Below are 19,831 nucleotides of genomic sequence, written 5' to 3'. Positions count from 1 at the left end.
GTGCCCTGTAAATGCCACCTGACCACAATTTAACAATAAAAAACAAAACAGAGTTAAAATTGCCCCAAAGCTATAAAATCAATATACACTATTGTATATCATACTACCAGTGGTGGGATTAAAATATGTGAACAACCGGTTGTCTGTGTGGATGCCGCTTCCGGAAGTCCATTCTGGGCCTGGGCAACAAAAAGTTAGCTACCGGTTCTGCTGAAGTGGTGTGAACTGGCTGAATCCCACCACTGCATACTACATAGTAAAAAATGATACTTTATACAATTATGAAATCCTGAACCAGGCCAACCTCCTGTTTAAAAAGAAATATTGGAGTTGACAGAGCACAACAGCGTTTTAGTCTATTCTTGGCACCTGACTAGAAACCAGGAGATTATGAATTCCAGTTCTGTCTTGGGCATGAAAGCCGGTTGAGTAACTTTGGCCCAGTCCTTCTATCAGTCCATGAAGCTCAGTCGGTCAATTCTTGATCCAAACACTAAATCAACACTCGGTTAATCCGAAAAATGAGCGACCCTGCCTGTCCTTGTGACTGAAGTGGCGGAAAAACAACACAAAAAAACAACCTGGGGTTGCCGCAGCATTCCACTGCAAGTGTAGAAAGGGGGCAAACCGAGCCTGACTTCATAGTTAATGACAGTTTATTTTGCTAATCCAATTTTCTGGCTTCACTAGTCACACCAAAGCTTAAACCACAGGGACCGGTTTGTGTAACACCCTCAGCTAACATGTAGTAAAGTACTGGGTGGATCAGGGATGGTGCGAACCCAGCCTCGATGCAAACCACGCATACGGCGAAGCATAACTCGGTGCAACCGGTCCAAACAGCTTCCATCACCTTTGGGCCGTTTGTGGGGCTCTCCTTCGCCCTTGGCTGGGCAAATCCTTCCCCGGCCGAGGCGGAGACAGAGCTAAGCCTGGCTGGTGGCTTGCTGTAGGGGGAGCCATGCGGCGGCTTGAGTCTCCTCGCCTCGCTTCTCTTGCCATTAGCCGGAGGTGGAAACTCCTCGTTGGGGATGGGAGGGTCTAGCGGCTGTGGCGAGCTTGCACGCCTGTCTCCGGCTGAAGAAGCGCGGCGCGTTCCTCTGCCCTAATCTGCCTGGGTCCACCTCTTCCTTCTTCCCGCCCCTTTGCCATCTGCACCGCCGAGGCGCTTGTCGGCTTCTCCTGCTTTCCCTCAACAGCATGCAGGCTTTCCAGTATCCCGAGGTGTTTCGCGACGAGACCTCCGTGAGTACCGGCGTCTCTGCCCCGCCGCTGCCCTTCTTTTGCCCGGCTTTCTCCCATCCGAGCCTCTCTCCGGCTCCCGGCTTCCTGTTCTTAGCGCCTTCGCGCGGCTCTCTTTATCTATAGAAATGCACATTACCGGAGGGACTATTGTACAGGTAGTCCTCCATTTACGACCACAATTGAGCCCCAAATTTATGTTGCTGAGAAATTTGTTAAGTGACTTTTGCCCCATTTTTACGACTTTGATTCAGTGAATCGCTTAATATTTGTTAGGTGAACCAGTGCGGTTGTTGAATTACTAACACAGTTGTCAAATGAATCTGGTTTCCCCATTGACCTGCTTGTCAGAAGGTTGCTTGTTCCAGGATCACATCCTGGGGCACTGCAAGTGTCACAAATGTGAAGTCAGTTGTCAAGCATCCGAATGTAAATCACATGACCATAGGGGATGCTGCAGTTGGTCATGAGTGTGAAATATGGTTCATCGGTCACTTTTTTCGGTGCCAATGTAACTTCAAGTGGTCACTAAGTGAACTGTTGTAAGTTGGGGACTATCTGTGGTTCAAAACTGTCTGCCCCCTCCGCATTTGGATACTTGAGATCTTAAAAGAACAATTACATCTGACCAATACCTAGACCAGTTGTGCACTTCAACAAACACCTAGATCAGTTGTACACTTGAACAAACACCTAGACCAGTTGTGCAATCCTCTAAGGGTTTCTGAGTTTTGGGGGAGAGGGATATTTAGATAGTGGGGTCCCTATATTCTCTGGCCACACTGATTACTGAAAGCAACTAGCGCTTACTTTGATCTGGTTACTCGTTTATGGGAACTTGGAGGCTGCTTATATTATGGGGAGGGGAGTTTAGTGTTGGCATATTTTCACCAAACCCAAGCCTAAAATTAACACAAAACCTGTTGCTCAAGTAGAGCCAAATTAGATGGCAACTATAACCATGGGCTTGTTACTAGCAAGTGGGTTGATTTGCTTGAGGCTGTTCCTCAGGTACTTTTTCTGCAACATGTTAGTTCTCTCTACATCATGACATACTAAGTGAATGTGAAGATGGCTGGCATTGTTTTCCAGCATAGAGACAAATCTACGCTATCTTTTGTTTCTTCCTCACAACAGATGTATTCAAGGTTGATCCCTATTGGGACCTCTGTGTAAGTTTCATGGGTGAATTCTTAATTGGAAGCTGAAAAAATTAAATTTGAGAATGGGGGAAATAGGCAGCTTTTTACACCTGAGCACCTCTGTGTTCCTGAGCAGATCCCTAACATTTGTAATGTGACAAAAGAAATTCTGCATGAGTAACATATCCCAGGCATTAAATAAACTCTATTCTGATAAAGTGGTTGAAATATCTTTGGAGCTTCCTCTTTCTGGTATGTTGTGAAACTATCATTTTTTTTCTTCTGCTTTTTATACCATCTGACACTGAAGTAAATCTATTCATACTTTAAAAATCAATTTTATATCTTCATTTTATTAACTAATGATTGGCAAAACTTCAGCTATTGGTCTTAGTTGACCCTCTCATTCTATGTTGATCCATTCATTCATTCATTCATTCATTCATTCATTCATTCATTCATTCATTCATTCATTCATTCAAAGCCATACAATATTCAGATCTATGTAATATCAAGCCTATAACCAGGCCTTTACAAATGATCTGAAATAGCTGTTGATACCCCAATGATTTTAGAGATATGCGAGTTTGACACCATAAGAAAAGTCATTGGTTTCTTGAATCTATTCTCATCAGGACCTCTCTTTTCTAAGTTAAATAATTTGCTTTGCTTATTTTCTGGGATAAAGTTCTAATAGCTTCTTTGGTGCCAGTTGTATTTTTGAAGAGGGGGATGATTGTGCTAAATGTGGGATGGGATGACAATTTGAAGAAGCCTGTTTAAACCAGAAGTTGGCCTAGCCTTTGCTTCTAGTTTCTGGCAACACCCCCCCCCCCCGTCCATTGTGGCCAATGGGTTCATTTAATGACTGTGGATATGCTTGGTGACCATGGTGATTCCCTTAATGTTTGCTGCAAAAAATGTTGTAAAAAGAGGTTGGTCACGTGATGACCTGCTTAATAACCAGCATGACTTACAACCGTAATTCTGGGTTTAATTGCAGTCATAAGTCAAGGACTACCTATAGTGATCATAGGTTCTCAAGGTGAGAGCAGAAATCTTGGTTGCCTTTTTTATTAATACGTTAGTATTAACCTCACAAATCAATTCATAAACAACATTGGATTTCTGGTAGTGCCTTTCTTCCTAAGTTGCTGTATGTATGTGAGTTTGTGTCTGTGTACAGATATACTATGTGTCTGCAATTCAGTGCTGACTAATATAAGTGTATTTTCCATTGAACTACATATGCTTCCTTTCTGAATAAAATTGCTTGAATTGAGTAGGAAGACTGCAATCTTGTGTACCCATTGCCAGGATACCAGCAGGTTATCTTCAATAAAGAGATGATAAGCAGAGAAAGGATAGCAATCTGAAACATGACATCAGTGGTTCTACTGATGTCATGGAAATGAATCCCAAGTCTTTATAATTAGGTTTATTCTCTGATCAAACAATTACTTTCACTGAGAGATCATCTTGATAAAGAGACCTGAATTCCATTGCTGAATATGTGCTAACCCTGTTTTTCTTCTTTTGGGATTACTATGAAGGATGGCATTCAGAAGGATGTAAATGACTTACGTAGTCTAACTGTAAATGCAAGCCAGCTAACCTGCCAGCCAGCTTTCTACCATATTAAACTGGATTTCAGAATATCTATTGATTGAGTGCATATGTATTCATTGTACCATTTTTTTAAGGAAACAATGTTATGGGGAAACACAGAAAAAGAGTTAAAATTGTAATCTCTTCAAAAAATATAGTCGGGGGGGAGAAAAAAAACAAAGAGGCATAGCTAAAACTACATCATCTCCTTTCATGATACCACTTTAGGTCTTTCAATGGTTGCAAGCAATCCTTGCCTACTCTATGCTCGTGCACGGCTTCATACATTATTCTTCTCACCAATCTCTTTTGCAGAATCTCATCAACAGCATCCAAGCATGATTTTCTCTGGTTTCTTGTTCATCCATTCACTCTTTCTTCATATATTTGTTTCTCAATTTTGTATTTATTCGCTGAATATGACCAGGCCACCTGAAATATCACATTGGCATAAATATTCAGACCCTTTACTCAATACTTTGTTGAAGCACCTTTGGCAGCAGTTACAGCTTCGAGTCTTTTGGAGCATGGTGCGACAAGCTTTGTACACCTGGATTGGGAGATTTTCTGCCATTCTTCCTTGCAAATCCTCTCAAGCTCAGTCAGGTTGGATGGCAACTGTTGGTGGACAGCCATTTTCAGATCCCTCCAGAGATGTTCAATAGGGTTCAAGTCAGGGCTCTGGGTGCACCACTCTATGACATTCACAAAGTTGTCCCTAAGCCGCTCCTGTATTGTCTTGGCTGTTTTGCTTAGGATCGTTGTCATGGTGGAAAGTGAACCTTTGGCCCAATCTGAGGTCCTGAGCACTGTGGAACAGGTTTTCCTTGAGGATATCCCTGTACTTTGCTCCATTCAGCTTTCCATCAACCCTGACCAGTCTCCAAGTCCCTGCTGCTGAAAAACACCCCCAAAGCATGATGCTGCCACCACCAGGTGATGAGCAGTGCCTGGTTTCCTCCAGATATAACGTTTAGAATTGAGGTCAGACAGTTCAATCTTGGTTTCATCAAACCACAGAATCTTGTTCCTCACAGTCTGAGAATCCTTCAGGTGCTTTTTTGCAAACTCCAAGCGGGTTTTCACGTGTTTTGCCATGAGAAGAGGCTTCCGTCTAGCCACTCTGCCATAAAGCCCAGATCGGTGGAAGGCTACAGTGATGGTTGTCCTTCTGGAACTCTGCCCCATGTCCACCCAGGATCTCTGGAGCTCAGTCAGAGTGACCATCAGGTTCTTAGTCACCTGTTTGTCTTTATTTATTCATTTATTTTTATTATGGCTGCCCACTCCAAGAGATTTTACTTATTTTTGTTTCCCCCAGCCAAACACTTCTCACTTCCATATAAGAAACAAGCATGCATTTTTCCACACCCAGGTTTACTTTTTTTGACAAACATTCCTTGTAGCAAACTACATACAACTCAATATTACCATTGGCACCATTTAAAATTTCTCCAGCCAATATATAGGTAAATCTTGTTTTAGTCTTTTGCCATTTTCCCTATGAAATACAACTATCTGCATTAGTGTATTAGTTTCCAGTCCATAATCCTTGTTGCATCATACTGCCTATCTAGCTCTTGGTGCAAATGATTTGGGTTTTCATACAACAGTGTACCATAAAATAAAAGTAAATTCATATCTCCAAGCAACATACATCCAACATCATTGGAAGCATTCCTTATTCATTTATCCATAAGTAGACCAAACAATAAAGAGAAAAATCACACATCCTTTATTTTTTCCCAGCTCAATATTGAATCATTAGTTAAGGAATCTATTTTTTCTCATGCATGCTTTGCTTCCATTATATAATGTTCTTGCCACTTTCAGCAACCAACTCGGGATTTGCATAAAATATATAGTTCAAAATGACTGAATTTATTACACACTTTTTCTAAATCAACAAATGTATAATAAACTACTTTCTTACATTTGTGTGGTTCAGCAAGGTGATTTGCTGAAGAGCAAAAATCTGGTCCATACACTCTCTGACTGGCATAAAGCTGCAGCAGCACTTCACAAATTTTGTTTGTTGTCATTTTTCATTCACTTCTGATTAAAATTCTGTCAATAATCTTCCAGACATATTTAACACCTTGTAGTTTTTGCACTCTCTCTTGCTACTTTTCCATTTGAAAGAATGCGGTCATCGTTTCCGTGTACAGTAAGGCACAGTTGAAGTCTTCAGACATATTTTAAACAAGTCACACCATCATTTCCTAGATGAACCGCATCTATATTTTAATATATCCGTAGTTGAGCAAAACTGCCATATTTCAACATTTTCATAGCATTTATGACTTCCTTTTCATTTTTTTCTGGGATGCTTACATTGAGAACAGTTTCAATTCAATGTAATTTCAATTCCACAACATATCACTGCTATTTTCACCCAGATCTCTAAAATACTCCCCCCTGTTTTCCCACATTTAAGTTTCATCCTAAACCATTTCATCAGTTTTATTTTTAATTCAATTTAGTCTGCTAGAGTCTCCCTGTATAGCCCTCTTTATCCACTTCCAAGACAGCTTCTAATTTCTATAGAAATTGTTCCTCATTTTCTTTTCCTATTTTAATTTCAACCTTTCCTTGCTCTCTTTGATTACATTTTTGTTATTTCTGTCTATATATATCTTACATCTACAGCTTCTTTCACTTCCTGCACCAAGCTTCTTCTTTTTTTTCAATTCATGTTTTCTCATTTCATTTGAGTAGTTGTAATTTCATGGCTATTTTTACACTATTGAAAATAATATACATTTTCAGTACAATATATCCATCTCAAAATACAATGCAGTTTTAATTAGATTAATCGAATAGATAGGATTGCAATCTAAATGTCATATACTGTATGTACAATTAAACATGGAACCAGTGCTTTCTCTGAATGGGAAAGACATGTGAACATGCTGTTGGAATACTGTTCCCAAGGCATGGATATACATTTTTCTCTAGGGATTCAGATCTTGCACTCAGGAACTAGTATCAAATAGTGAAAATAAGGTTTAGATAAGTTGCTTTTATTACAGACAACAACAGAGATCAGCTATTGCAGGGTCTAGGAATTAAGTTGTATTTATATCCAAGCAAGGGTACCTTTACTTCTTCCTTATTTGGTGATGGATTTTTTAAATTCTGAACTTGGTTATAGAATACATGATGTCTATCTGGTCTCAGTGACTTGCCAGCTTCAGCATTCTTACCTACCTTGATTAAAAAGGGAGTGTGAATAGGAAACATGTATTTCCTCTCCATTCCTTTAGAAATATGCAATTTTATGATGCTACTGATCCGTTATAAAAATACCTTACATATCTTTATTATTTATTATTAGAATAATTTATTATAAATTATATCCACTATACATTAGTATCAGAGTCTGCTGGTACTTTCTTGTAATGATGTTGTAGCTTTTTATTGAAAAGTCTTTCTTGAAATTTTACATAGAACAAGTTATATAAATGGAATTCCTATTACAATTTAGGCAACTTACTATTAGAACATTGCTAGCTTTTTGGTTTCTATGTGTGTAAACTGATGTTGATCCTATGAAAAATTGATTATATTCCTGGCCACAGAAATCAATAGGATTAAGAACCTTAAACTATAGAATCATGCAATTAAAGTAATACATGATTCTTTTGATAATATGCATGTCAGCACATCCCAAGTCAATATGTCATATGGAGAACATTGTGGCTGTTAGGCAGATGGAGAAAGAAGTCCCTGCATGTAGCCATCTTATTGAATGTAGGAATTGCAAAAGTCATAGCTTTGGTAATAAAATATAATGACCTATATTTTTGGAGGACATCCATCCTGTATGTCATTTCTTCCTATCACTGTGCAGTTGAGAAAAATAGCATTATATCCACAGATTTCTGTGATAGGGTCACAAATGGCTACATGCGATTCTTAATATTGGACCTCAAGTTATAATTAATTGATTAATCAAGTCTTTGGAAGAAGCTATTGCTCTGCAGTCAGGTAAAATTATTTACCTTCTCCACCTACGTTAATTGCTTTCCAGAAAAATAACTTTTTTTAATTCTATATAAGAAATTCTAATATTAGAGAACCGTTTTTTTTACCTATCTCTGTTTGTTTTTTTAAAGGTAGATGACTATCATGGCTGCAAGATACATGACCCTTATAATTGGCTTGAAGATCCTGACAGTGAACCAACAAAAGTAAGCATGAACAATAACTTTGGACATCTGGAAGTTCTCTATAAACCAAAGCAATGTGTGTTTTCTGTATCAAAAGCCATTTCAAAAGATACATGAGAACGATTTGAGGTTCAACCCTGGTCTAGGCAGGACTAAGAGAAATAATTATGGAAAGTCATTGCAAATCACTATACACAGTTATGAATATAAACGGACCAGTAGTTTAGTCCTTTTAATTTCAGGTATAAAAAACTAGAAAAAAATAATTGAAGAATTGCTGCTATGGTAGTTAAATGATAAGCCAATACTTGGTTCCCATAACTATTGGACTAAGAAATTCTATACTTTCATTAGAGTTGTACAGCAATTGCTATGTTGCCTTGGGCTTACGGAATAAGAAAATCAGTAGCATAGTCAAAGGCATTGGGCTCCAAATTCAATTCAATTCCATTCAGGGACCTTGGAGGTATTCTAGTCCAATCACCTGCTCAAGCAGCATGGCTGGCTCAGGAATTCTGGGAGTTGAAGTCCACGAGTCATAAAAGAGCCAAGGTTGCCTACTCCTGCCCTATACCATTTCAGACAAATGGCTGTCCAGACTCTTCTTAAAAACCTCCAGTGATAAAGCACCCACAACTTTTGAAGGCAAGCTGTTCCACTGGTTAATTGTTCTCACAGTTAGGAAGTTTCTCCTTAATTCCAGGTGGCTTCTCTCCTTGATTAAATCTCCAGTTTATTGTATGAAGGACCTCCCCTCTCAGGAATTGAAGGTGCACACTACTGAAGACTGATAAAGAAATAGGAAGAACAAGCTAAATAATACATTGTTTGAGAGTTTCTTACAAAACCCAGCCAATATGATCAGTGGAAGGAATGGTAGAAATAGAATCCAAAATATGTGGAAGACACTAAATTGCCTAGTTACTGGTTGTAGTTCCTTTTCCTTTCTAGTATTTGCTGAAATAACAAAAGAAGGAAGATTTCAATTTTACACTTGCCTTCCCCAGTTGGCTGCTTTTCATTAAAGAAGCACCAAGCAGTGTTTCTTTTCCCATATACATGTCTAATTTCACCTTTAAACTAGCATCCAGCATAAATTCATTTGTTACTAGGCCCTTTTAAACTCAGTGAGTCTTCTCAGTAAATATTCATAGGACTCTGCTGGAAACTCCATTGGATGCAACACAACTTATTTTGAAATGAATTAGGCTGTCCAAAAAATAATACATGGTTTTGCTTTCATCATCTTCTGGTTTTTTTTTCTCTATAAAGAACACATGGGTGAGATGATGCAGGAAGCTTTATATGTATACATCTTTTCACAAAACCAGTAATTAATATTTGTATTAAAAGCACTCTACGTTGCAATTAAAGTGAATTAAATTTATCTTGTTACACAAATATGCTTAACATAGGTCAAGTATGTTGCAGCTGTTAAAAGTTCAATAAAAAGGTATAGTAAAGCTATTTGAACTCATATTTGTATTATGTCCTGTTCCAGGTTAGACAGAATGTATGCAGAGAGAAAAGTAGTTTGCAAGAAGCTTTACATAAGATTAAACAAATACAAGCAGCGGTAGGCAGTGGGTATGTACAAGTGCACACATGATACAGAAAAAGCCCCCAATACCTGGAGAGTTTGCATGCAATTCCTTTCAAGTGGCCAGAATCAAATACAGCAGGTGGAGGTATAATCAGGTTATAGTCCTAAGGTCTAAGTGCCATAGGAAGATTGGCAACTGACCCATGATCAGAACTGCAGAGTTTCAGGATATCAAAGGATTATAGTTTCAAGTGTATAGAGTCAAGAGATAGGTGAGGCTTGTGGTGACTCTTATGTACACGTAGTCCTCACTTAATGATTGTAATTGGGACCGGAATTTTTACTGCTAAGTGATGCATTCACTATATCTCCAACAGTGAGACAGGCAGCATATAGATTTAATAAATAAATACTCAGCAATAGAAATTCCAGACTTTCAGTTGCTTTTGTTAAGTGAATCATCACAAATTCTTAAGTGAAGATATCACATAGACACCATTTGTGACCTCCTTCTGGTTTCCCATAAAGTTAGTTTGTAGGAACCTTCAAAGACCACAATGGGTGATTATGTGACTGTGGGATGCTGCATTGCTATAATTGTAACCGGGACGCTCATGTGAACATTGTGACGGATATAAGTATGAGGAGTACAAGTAGTTATCACTTGTTCAGCACCATTATAAGTTCTAAAGGTTGTTGAATGAGTGATTGTTAATTGAGGACCACCTCTAGAGTCAACCCACTGAAGACTAGGAATGCTCTTGCATCATTGTTCTGCTCATTGCAGCACATGGCACACTCACACCTGGGTGGATACCCAGCTCCTGTTCTCAATCCTCTGAGTGCAGGTGCAGTTGCTACTGATGGCTGCTAGTCATATCATACTCAGGTGCTTGAATGCTCACAACTTCATCAGGCTAAACCTGTCTGGCACTCCCAAAGCAAGTTCTTTGGTGTCAGAATTTTCTGAGTCAGGGCTGGCTTCAACCTATTAAGTTAATAATACCACTTAACACTAATTTGCTCATTCTGGGTGTGTTGATCAGCACACCCAGAAAATATAAAGTAAATATATAAATGTAAAAATACAACTTTTTTCAAAAAAAATATATGCTTGGAGTCCTTTCATTGAGTTTCTTGGTGTTTAAGAAAATTGTATGGTGTGGCACTTGAAAAAGAAACAAAATGTAGAGTTGTCAGTGAAAAAACGATGGGCTAGTTTTTGCAAAGGTCTATTCATCTTACAGCAAAAAACAGTGCCACCTTATTTTTATGCTGAAAAAAAAGCATGATAGATAATGAAAAAACTGGGTAAGTTGTTCCTGTGTCCAGAAAACTAGGTGACCAATTTAGTTTGGATATTTTTTTAAAAAAATACTAAGTTTACAATACAATTTAGTTTGGATATTATTAGGTTTTATGCCTAGTGGAGAATGTTTGCTTTTTGATAACCTGAAATACAATCTTCCTCAAATAATGGGTGAGTTGCATTCTGTTCTAGTTTTGAAGTGAAATTATACACAATCGGCACATAATATTTCTTTCGCTATTCAAATCAATGTATATGCTTGTCTAATTGGATATATTGTGTTACTTTTTCTTTAGGCATTTGTAGAAGCCCAAAATAAAATAACGGTGCCCTTCCTTGAACAATGCAGTGTCCGAGGGTTATTTAAAGAGCGAATGACTGAACTGTATGACTATCCCAAGTATAGTTGTCATTTCAAGAAAGGGAAAAGGTATGTCAAGACTATGCATAGGTCAGCAAGCAATTGATTTGATTCATAGTCAGAATTTTTGCTGTAATGCTGAGGATTGTGGTTGATGTGACATATGTTCACTGAGTCTCAATACAGTAATACCATGTTCCCCGAAAATGAGACCTGGTCTTTTTTTTTTCTCCTCCAAAAGCGCCACCAGGTCTTATTTTGGGGGAGGGGGTCTTTTCCACTCACCTCCGGCACCGACAGACCCACTCAGCCGTTCCACTTCTTCTGCGGCAACCCCCGGCCAGCATGTCACAGTCAGAGGCCTTTCCAGAAGGCCTCTGCAGCCGAGAAATTCATAGCTTGGATTCAATTCATAGCTTGGTTGTTGGCTGCAGAGGCCTTCCAAAAAGGCCTCTGACTGCGAAATGCAGGCTGGGAGAGGCCACAGAAGAATTGCAGGCTGGGGGAGGCCACAGAAGAAATGCAGGCTGGGGGAGGCCACGGAAGAACAGAGAGGCAGTCTGCAATGGTAAGTAGATGCGGGGCGCGTGGAGCAGCCCCACCCCTCCACCCTAGCTTGACTTTTAGGCATGCACCTTGCCCCCAAACTAAGGCTTATTTTGGAGGTAGGGCTTATATTAGACCCACCCCCCAAAATCAAGCTAGAGCTTATTTTCGGGGTAGGTCTTACTTTCGGGAAAACACGGTAGTTATATCTATGGTGTGTTTGCTTTTGAAATTATTTACTGGGATAATGTTGGTATCTAGATTTGGCTGTACTTAAAATTAAGAACAGCATCACATGTGTCTTCTAGGTATTTTCACTTTTATAATTCTGGACTTCAGAACCAACGAGTATTATATGTGCAAGATTCTTTGGATACTGATGGCAGAGTGTTTCTTGATCCTAATAAGCTTTCAGATGATGGCACTGTGGCTTTACGAGGTCAGTATAACAGGTTTTCTGAAATGCTTCAATTGGGACATTGGTGAAAGTTCATCTCCTTTGAGTTAACGAATAAAGTTGTCACAAATCACAACACATACGTATGTGAACATTCTCAAAAAATTAACTTCTGTGCATCTGAAAAACATCCAGCTTTGAGAAGTTTTATCTGTTGCTTATGTATTAATGAAATAGTGAAGCTTTTAACTATGATTGTTAAGAATTCTGAAACATTTATTATCAACACATCTGGAGAGACGCCAACTTCGAAAAATTGAAACAGAACAATGATCTAAAAGAAAATATCACTAATATGATGTATAAATAACTTGCAGGTTTTGCATTCAGTGAAGATGGTGAATATTTTGCATATGGCTTGAGTTCCAGTGGATCAGACTGGGTGACGATTAAATTTATGAAGGTGGACAGTGCTGAAGAACTTCCAGACACCTTGGAAATGGTAAAATTCAGTTGTATGGCTTGGACGCACGATGGCAGAGGCATGTTCTACAATTCCTACCCCAAAAATGATGGCAAAAGTGATGGTGAGTGGCAGGCAATAAAAATTTTATTGGATTTGAGCTTAACCTTCAGCATCTGTATCCTGTATCTCAGGGGTTCCCAAACCCCGGGCCATGGACTGGTGCCGGTCCTTGGCCTGGTAGGAACTGGTCCGCACAGCTGAAGGTGAGTGGCAGGTGAGTGAGCAAAGCTTCATATGTATTTGCAGCCACTCCACAGTGCTAGCATCACCGCCTTAGCTCCACCTCAGATCATCAGACATTAGATTCTCATAGGAGCATGAATCCTTCTGTAAATTGCACATGTAAGGGAACTAGGTTACACGCTCACCCTCCCCCCCCCCCACACTCATACACACAGGCTGTGGAAAAATGGTCTTCCATGAAACCAGTCCCTGGTGCCAACACTTTTGGGGGCCTCTGCTGTATCTAGTTCAAGACAAGTTTCTGAACTTTAGGGGTAACCTGGAGAGCCTGCTGTCTCCCTTCCTCCCTGGGCTGTCTTCTCTTCCAGTGCTTTAGATTCCTTGGCTCCTGTGGTTTTTCATTCTGACTGACCTTATTTGCTAACACATTCCTGAAACCACTGAGGTTTTAAGTTACGACCAAAATGATGTTTCACTTTCCTAACAAGTAAATAAATAAGTAAAAGAAATAGGGCAACTTACCTTTAAGTAAAACAAGTAATGTGAAGATATTACACTTAGGTAGTGATATAATTATGTAATGATGTAATTATTCTTGTAGACCACAGAAAAACCTTTGGCAAGTAGGGCTGGTATTTCTGGTAATTATTATGAATTACATACATTTGTTACCTTTCAAGTTAAACAGCTTTTACTCTGTAGGAGTTGCAAATTCTTATCACTGATACTTTTGAACGATAACTTGCATAACATGTAATCAAATATGCTGTTTCCCCCAGGCACTGAAACATCAACCAATTTGCACCAGAAACTATACTATCACATCCTGGGAACTGACCAGTCGAAAGATGTTTTATGTGCCGAATTTCCTCATGAACCAAAATGGATGGGTGGGGTTGAGGTATGACGTAGTCTTTTAACAATTTATTTAGAATATTGGTAGATGATAAAGTAAAATAAACTATGTTTAGAGACCCAGCTATTGGGGGTCTGTTTCATCTTTCTTTTGTATTAGTCAAATATGATATGAATAATTCTTTGTTATAAGAGCTGAATGGAAGGTCAATGGTATATAGACCACTTTGATAGGTTTTATATATTTTTCCTGCAACTGCCAAGCACCAGGATCTGGATAGTTCTTAAGAGTAATGCACTATCTATAGCAGTGGTTCTCAACCTGTGGGTCGGGACCCCATTTGGGGTCGATCGACCATTTCATGGGGGTCGCCAAGCAAGGCTGTCCGCCATTTTTTTTGTCCGCCGCCATTTTTTTCCCCTTTTCCGGCGGGTGCCTTACCTCCCTTGGGCTGGGCCAGCTGGTGGTCGGCCTGCTCCGTCTCTGCCGCTTGCCAGCTACGCCTCGGCCGGCGCAGGGGGCGGAACCACGCATGCGTGGCGCTCCCGGGCAGGGAAAGTCCTCGACGTACGACCAGTTGGGTAGTCCTCGACTTACGACTGGTTTAGTCCTCGACTTACGACCGGTTTAGTCCTCGACTTACAACCAGTTGGGGTCACGGCATTAAAAAGGTTGAGAACCACTGATCTATAGTCATTTGAAGGACAAAGGTCCGTGATTTCAATTCTGAATAGAGGGTTTGAATCCCATAAAATAATATCAATGAAGATTTCCACAAAAAGGTAATATGTAATTCAGAAAGCTCATCAGATCAATTCTCTGTATACAAGGGAGTTAGACAGAATTACCTTTTGCTGTCCTCCCTACTTAATCTACACATAAACTAATTTACAGAGAAATTTCAACCCTCCCAAAATTGTACGTGTTAACTTTTTATTCTTGCTATATCCCGGTGATGCAAGAATTCCTGGTGGCCTTAACTGACTCCTCAGATGTTTAGTGCAATACTATAGGTAAAATGAACTGTTAGTTTCAAAAGACTAATGTGAAGGCTCGGCCAAAAAAACTCTTAAGAAGCTGACTTTATGACTTGGTTAAGAGGTCTGCATCAATTCCTTCAAAAATCACATTCAGTATTGAGAATAATCACAAACTTTATTTTATCAAATTAGCATAATTCTTTTAGTATAATTATAGAATCTAGAGGTCCAATTTTTTTTTAAAAAAGTGAAATTGTGGTTTCCAATGCAGCTGTACAAAAGCATCTTATTGCAGCAACTGGATTGTAATGACTTTCCAGGAGAAGACAACCTCATAAATCCTTGATATTGTTGGACTGCAACTTCCACCATGCCTTGTTTTTCTAAATATATTAAATGTGATGTAATAACAGGAGCTTGCACAGCAAGGTATATATTTATGTGAATGAATTAATAACTTTTGATTATATATCTGCAACAGGTGGTTCATATGCTTGCAGCCTTAGCTGTTAATTAAAGGCACTTGCTTTCCCTTCTGTCAGACCTGATTATTTGTTCTATTCCTGACAAATTTTGACTACTAATATTGGAAAAATGATTGCTAATTCCACATAGGATGTGTGATGTTAAGCACACTCTAAGGATGTTTGAAAACCTTTGCATATTGTGTACAAGATGAGAATAAACATTGAAAGGGATGCCCATATTAATTGAAATAAATTTTATTGCTTATGTTGAAAAACATACTAGATGTAAAAGGGAAAACAAACAGAACTATGGATAAATATTATGAATTTAATAAACCTTAGAGAGTTAAGAAAAAAATTAAAAAATGCTTTCAAAGCCACTTTGGTATAATTTTTAAGGCATCAGGCTAGAAACTGGAAACCGTACATTTTAGTCCCATCTTGATCTAGTCATTTTGTCTTAGCCCTAGTGAGGGGGCAGTGGCAAACCATTTCTGAAAAACCCTGCCAAGAAAAATTTAGGGACTTGCCCAGGCAGTCTTGGAATCAGGGTCATTTGAAAAGAAGAGAAAAAAATAACATTGTATTTCAGTAATCTCTCTTTCCTTCCAATCTGTGCCTTTTAAGATTCCTATGAAATGTAATGTTTTTGTATGTAAAATGAAAGCTTTAAAGCCATAGTTAGTTGTGAACCTCATTGAATGACCCCTGTGACTGTCACTGGTTTATATATCAGCCAGACCACATTTTGGCTTAGCATGCTCCATGATGCTAACCATCATTTCTTAGCTTAGTTAGCCTAACTTGCAGGATTGTTATAGGATAGAAAGAGATTATGTTTAGAAAGAGCCACATTCATTGTCTTGATTTCCTTGTAGGAAAGAATAAAATACCCAACACTTACCTTTTCTAATGCCTTTCTGTTTTAAAAAAGTTTACAAATAAGAGCAAGATTCCTGCACAGCTATTGGCTTAGCAGCTGGCAGCATCATAACAATCATGTTTAGGTTCAGAAGTTAAGCAGTGAGAAGTTGAATGGAGGACTACAGTATTGGAATTCCAAAAGATCTGACTAGATTGGAAAATTGAAAAGAACATCCTGGAACAAGACTTTGTCAAACTATTTATGGTGCAGTCAACAAAACTATGATTATGGGTTCATGAAGATCAGCCGAGCTGATCTTGACTTACATTTTTAACTGACCTTTTTCTCATCTATATCAGTTCTAGCTAGAAGCAAGTGTATTTGATTGGAAATAGGAATGAGTTTGAGATACTTCCCAGAAGGTAGCACTAGACGCAGTGTTTCTCAACCTTGACAATTTTAAGGCATGTGGACTTCAACTCCCAGAATTCCACAGCCAGCAATGCTGGCTGTGGAATTCTGGGAGTTGAAGTCCACATGCCTTAAAATTGTCAAGGTTGAGAAACACTGCGCTAGAGAATGGTATGAATCAAGTGAAGCAAAAAGCCATGGTGATTTTAAATGGACTTGTCTTATACATACTATTGTTATAGAGAAAATCAACTTACTGGGCAAATATAATATATAAAATTGAAATGATTAGATTACTCTATAAATATTTCTTCCTCTACCCTGGTCCCTTTTCAAGTAACTCAAGAAAAGCATCCAACTTTCAATGAGTATGTTTTTCTTAAAAGTTTTTATTGTAAACCCCTTATTTCTTTATCTAGAAGCACTTATTGTAAAGCGCAAAGGAATAGTTTGGGTGGACCTTTCTTTTAAATACAGTAGCCCAAGACAGAGCTAATGTAATGAGATTATAAAACACTTAAAAAACAGTGGTGGTTGAAATCTCGAGGATGGCATTGTACAGTAACGATACGTTAGATTTTCGTGAATGTTTTGAATTCTGAAGAGTAAAAACAGACAGACTGGTTATCTCCTCAGGCAGTCTTCCAGAAGAGGAAATAGAACAGTTGTGCTGGAACGTAAAACCTCACACATGCGTTCTTGGACCAGTTGAATTGTAGCACTGTCAAGATAACAGGATGAATGAGAAATCACCCTAAAGAAGGCATGGAAGCTAGACAGGATAGCAGCAGATAAAGGAAGTAGTCAGGATCAGTGGACTAAAATCCTTGGAAGGAAACCAAGTACTGGGGAAATTAAGACTTGAGGAAAACAAGATATGAAATATGTATTTATTTATAATATTTATAGGCTAAACCTATTTCACTCTCTGGGTAGGGAATAATTAAAACCAACATAATATTACATTTTCTTTTAAAAAAAAACCTAAATAGCAGATCAAAATCCTCATTCTGGTCTTAAGGTCCACTAAAGAACAAGGGCCTTAAGCCCCTTCCGAAATGCCAGAAGACGAGGTGCCATGTATATTTCTACGGGGAAGATGTTTCACAGAACAATGGCAGTGACAAAAAAGTCCTGACTTCTGATCTACACTTTGGCCTGGAATCTTTAGCAAGCCCTCTTTAGATGATTGGATAAACAGAATCATATTTAGTAGGACTCCGCACACAGGGCTGTCTGTCTGGGGCCTTAATTGTGGAATAGGCTCAAACAAAGAAAATGGGACAGTACTAAGCTGCCTTTGGTTGATCTCAAAACAGTGCTAAGCAGGATTAGTTGTAGTTGGTATTTTGATGGAAAATCAATAGAAAAATCCCAGGGTCCTATTTTCCCTCATTGTTTTTAATTTAAAAAAATCTTATTTTCTAGAATAGGCTTAGTTTTGAACAGAAGTCCAGTTTAGAAACTTGAATCTGTCCTGAAAGAGGGGGAAGAGCATTTTAATGAAAAGAACCCTGCATATCAATATAATAATTTTGTCTTGTGATTGTTCCTGTTCATTTAAACCCAGTGCCTCTTATGTGCAGAACACTCAGCTCAGTGGTGGGATTCAGCCAGTTCGCACCACTTCGGCAGAATCAGTTGCTAATTTTTTGTTGCCCAGGCCCAGAATGGATTTTCGGAAGCAGCATCCACACAGAGAACCGGTTGTTCACATATTTGAATCCCACCACTGGCTCAGCTGCTACCTGCACTTCAGAATATATATGGAACTGTACTTGGAAGGCATTGATGTTGTGATGAGTTTATAGAACTCTGATCCCTAAATCTTGATTCCTGTCCCTCTTGATTCAGGATGATGGAATATCTTGAAGTTCGTTTTTGATCCTGTACCTTATCATCACAGATTTTGCAAAAGGATCCTATTTGCTAATTCCCTGTTTCTTTGCTTCCTATTGGCATTCAGTGGTGCTTAAAAGTTTGTGAGCCCTTTTTTAATTTTAAATAATTCTGTATAAAAATTATATAAAGCACAATCTCTTCTCTCACAAGTCCTAAAACTAGATAAACTGACCAGAGTCACTCTGTGAGGGAGATGGAGCACTACTAAATATGATATGTTAAATAAATAAATAGAACCAAATGAGTTACAAATATTACCTAATAAATAAATAAAACCCATTAAACAAATGAGTCATAAATGTTACATATATTCATTTATTTGCTGGGGGAAATGATTTAAATCAAAGGGGCTCACAAACTTTTAAGCAACACTTAGAGGTGTGTTGATGACAATAGAAAGAAACTTCATTAAAAATGTATCTGGATTATGAATTTTATAACTTTGGCAGAATATACAGTATGTAGCAAATTAGAAATAAGGAGCCTTTTATTTTCCATTTAAAATTTGGCTCTGAAGACTGAAGGATGTTAAATAGTGTCCTGGCATTACTGGTAGGGAAAGATTGAAAATTTCAGCCCATTTTTGTTTTAACTCTTTTTTTTAAATAAAAGAAAAAAAAACCTGTGCAGCTGGAAATTAATACAGGTAGTCCTCGACTACCTGAGCCCCAAATTTCTATTGCTAAGCAGGATAGTTGTTAAATGAGTTTTGCCCCATTTTACAGTCTGTCTTGCCACAATCCTTAAATTAAATTAGAAACATGGTTGTAATGTGAATCTGGCTTCCTCATTGACCTTGCTTGTCAGAAGGTCACAAATGGTGATCACATGACTCCAGCATGCTGCAATCATCATAAATATGACCCAAGTTGCCAAGCGTCCAAATGGCCCATGTGACCAAGGACATGCTGCAATGGTCATATGTGTGAAAAATGGTTGTAAGCCACTTTTTCCAGTACTGTTGTAACTTTGAACGGTCACTAAATGAAAGGTGGTAAGTCAAGGACTACCTGTAATGTGCAGGCAAGTTTTGGCAATGCATTCTTGGGAGGACTACAAAAATGCATCCCATGGGGGGAGGGAGAAATGCAAGAATGTGGGACAAATGCCATTGCTTCTCACTAATTTAATTTAATTTAATAATTTAATTTATATACCGCCCTTCTCCCGTAGGACTCAGGGCGGTGCACAGCATATTAAAACAGATACAAACAAAATACATCAAAAAACAAAAAACCCCATAAAACCAAATTAAAAGCCAAATATTGGAAGCTGTGTGTCAATTAAAATTTTCTTAAAATCATCCCTACCTAAAATCCTC

The 19,831-nt window shown here is 38.6% G+C and overlaps 1 protein-coding gene across 1 annotated transcript in view; it reads left to right on the top strand.

The window, feature by feature from the left end:
* The first annotated feature begins 1,102 nt into the window (after positions 1 to 1,102).
* The window catches only part of PREP (prolyl endopeptidase), a 77,618-nt gene continuing 58,889 nt past the window's right edge, over positions 1,103 to 19,831 (top strand). Inside the window, exons 1-6 of the mRNA XM_015812210.2 lie at positions 1,103 to 1,245; positions 8,111 to 8,185; positions 11,313 to 11,446; positions 12,232 to 12,362; positions 12,698 to 12,907; positions 13,809 to 13,930. Coding sequence (XP_015667696.1) covers positions 1,201 to 1,245; positions 8,111 to 8,185; positions 11,313 to 11,446; positions 12,232 to 12,362; positions 12,698 to 12,907; positions 13,809 to 13,930 — 717 coding nt within the window. The 5' untranslated portion in view covers positions 1,103 to 1,200. The remainder of the gene's footprint in view (positions 1,246 to 8,110; positions 8,186 to 11,312; positions 11,447 to 12,231; positions 12,363 to 12,697; positions 12,908 to 13,808; positions 13,931 to 19,831) is intronic.

This window comes from Protobothrops mucrosquamatus, unplaced genomic scaffold, assembly GCF_001527695.2.
Source record: "Protobothrops mucrosquamatus isolate PMUCROS unplaced genomic scaffold, P.Mucros_1.0 scaffold_58, whole genome shotgun sequence".
Classification (NCBI taxonomy): domain Eukaryota; kingdom Metazoa; phylum Chordata; class Lepidosauria; order Squamata; family Viperidae; genus Protobothrops; species Protobothrops mucrosquamatus.
Note: the sequence above shows the minus strand (reverse complement) of the source record. Positions and strands in the feature narration are given on the sequence as shown.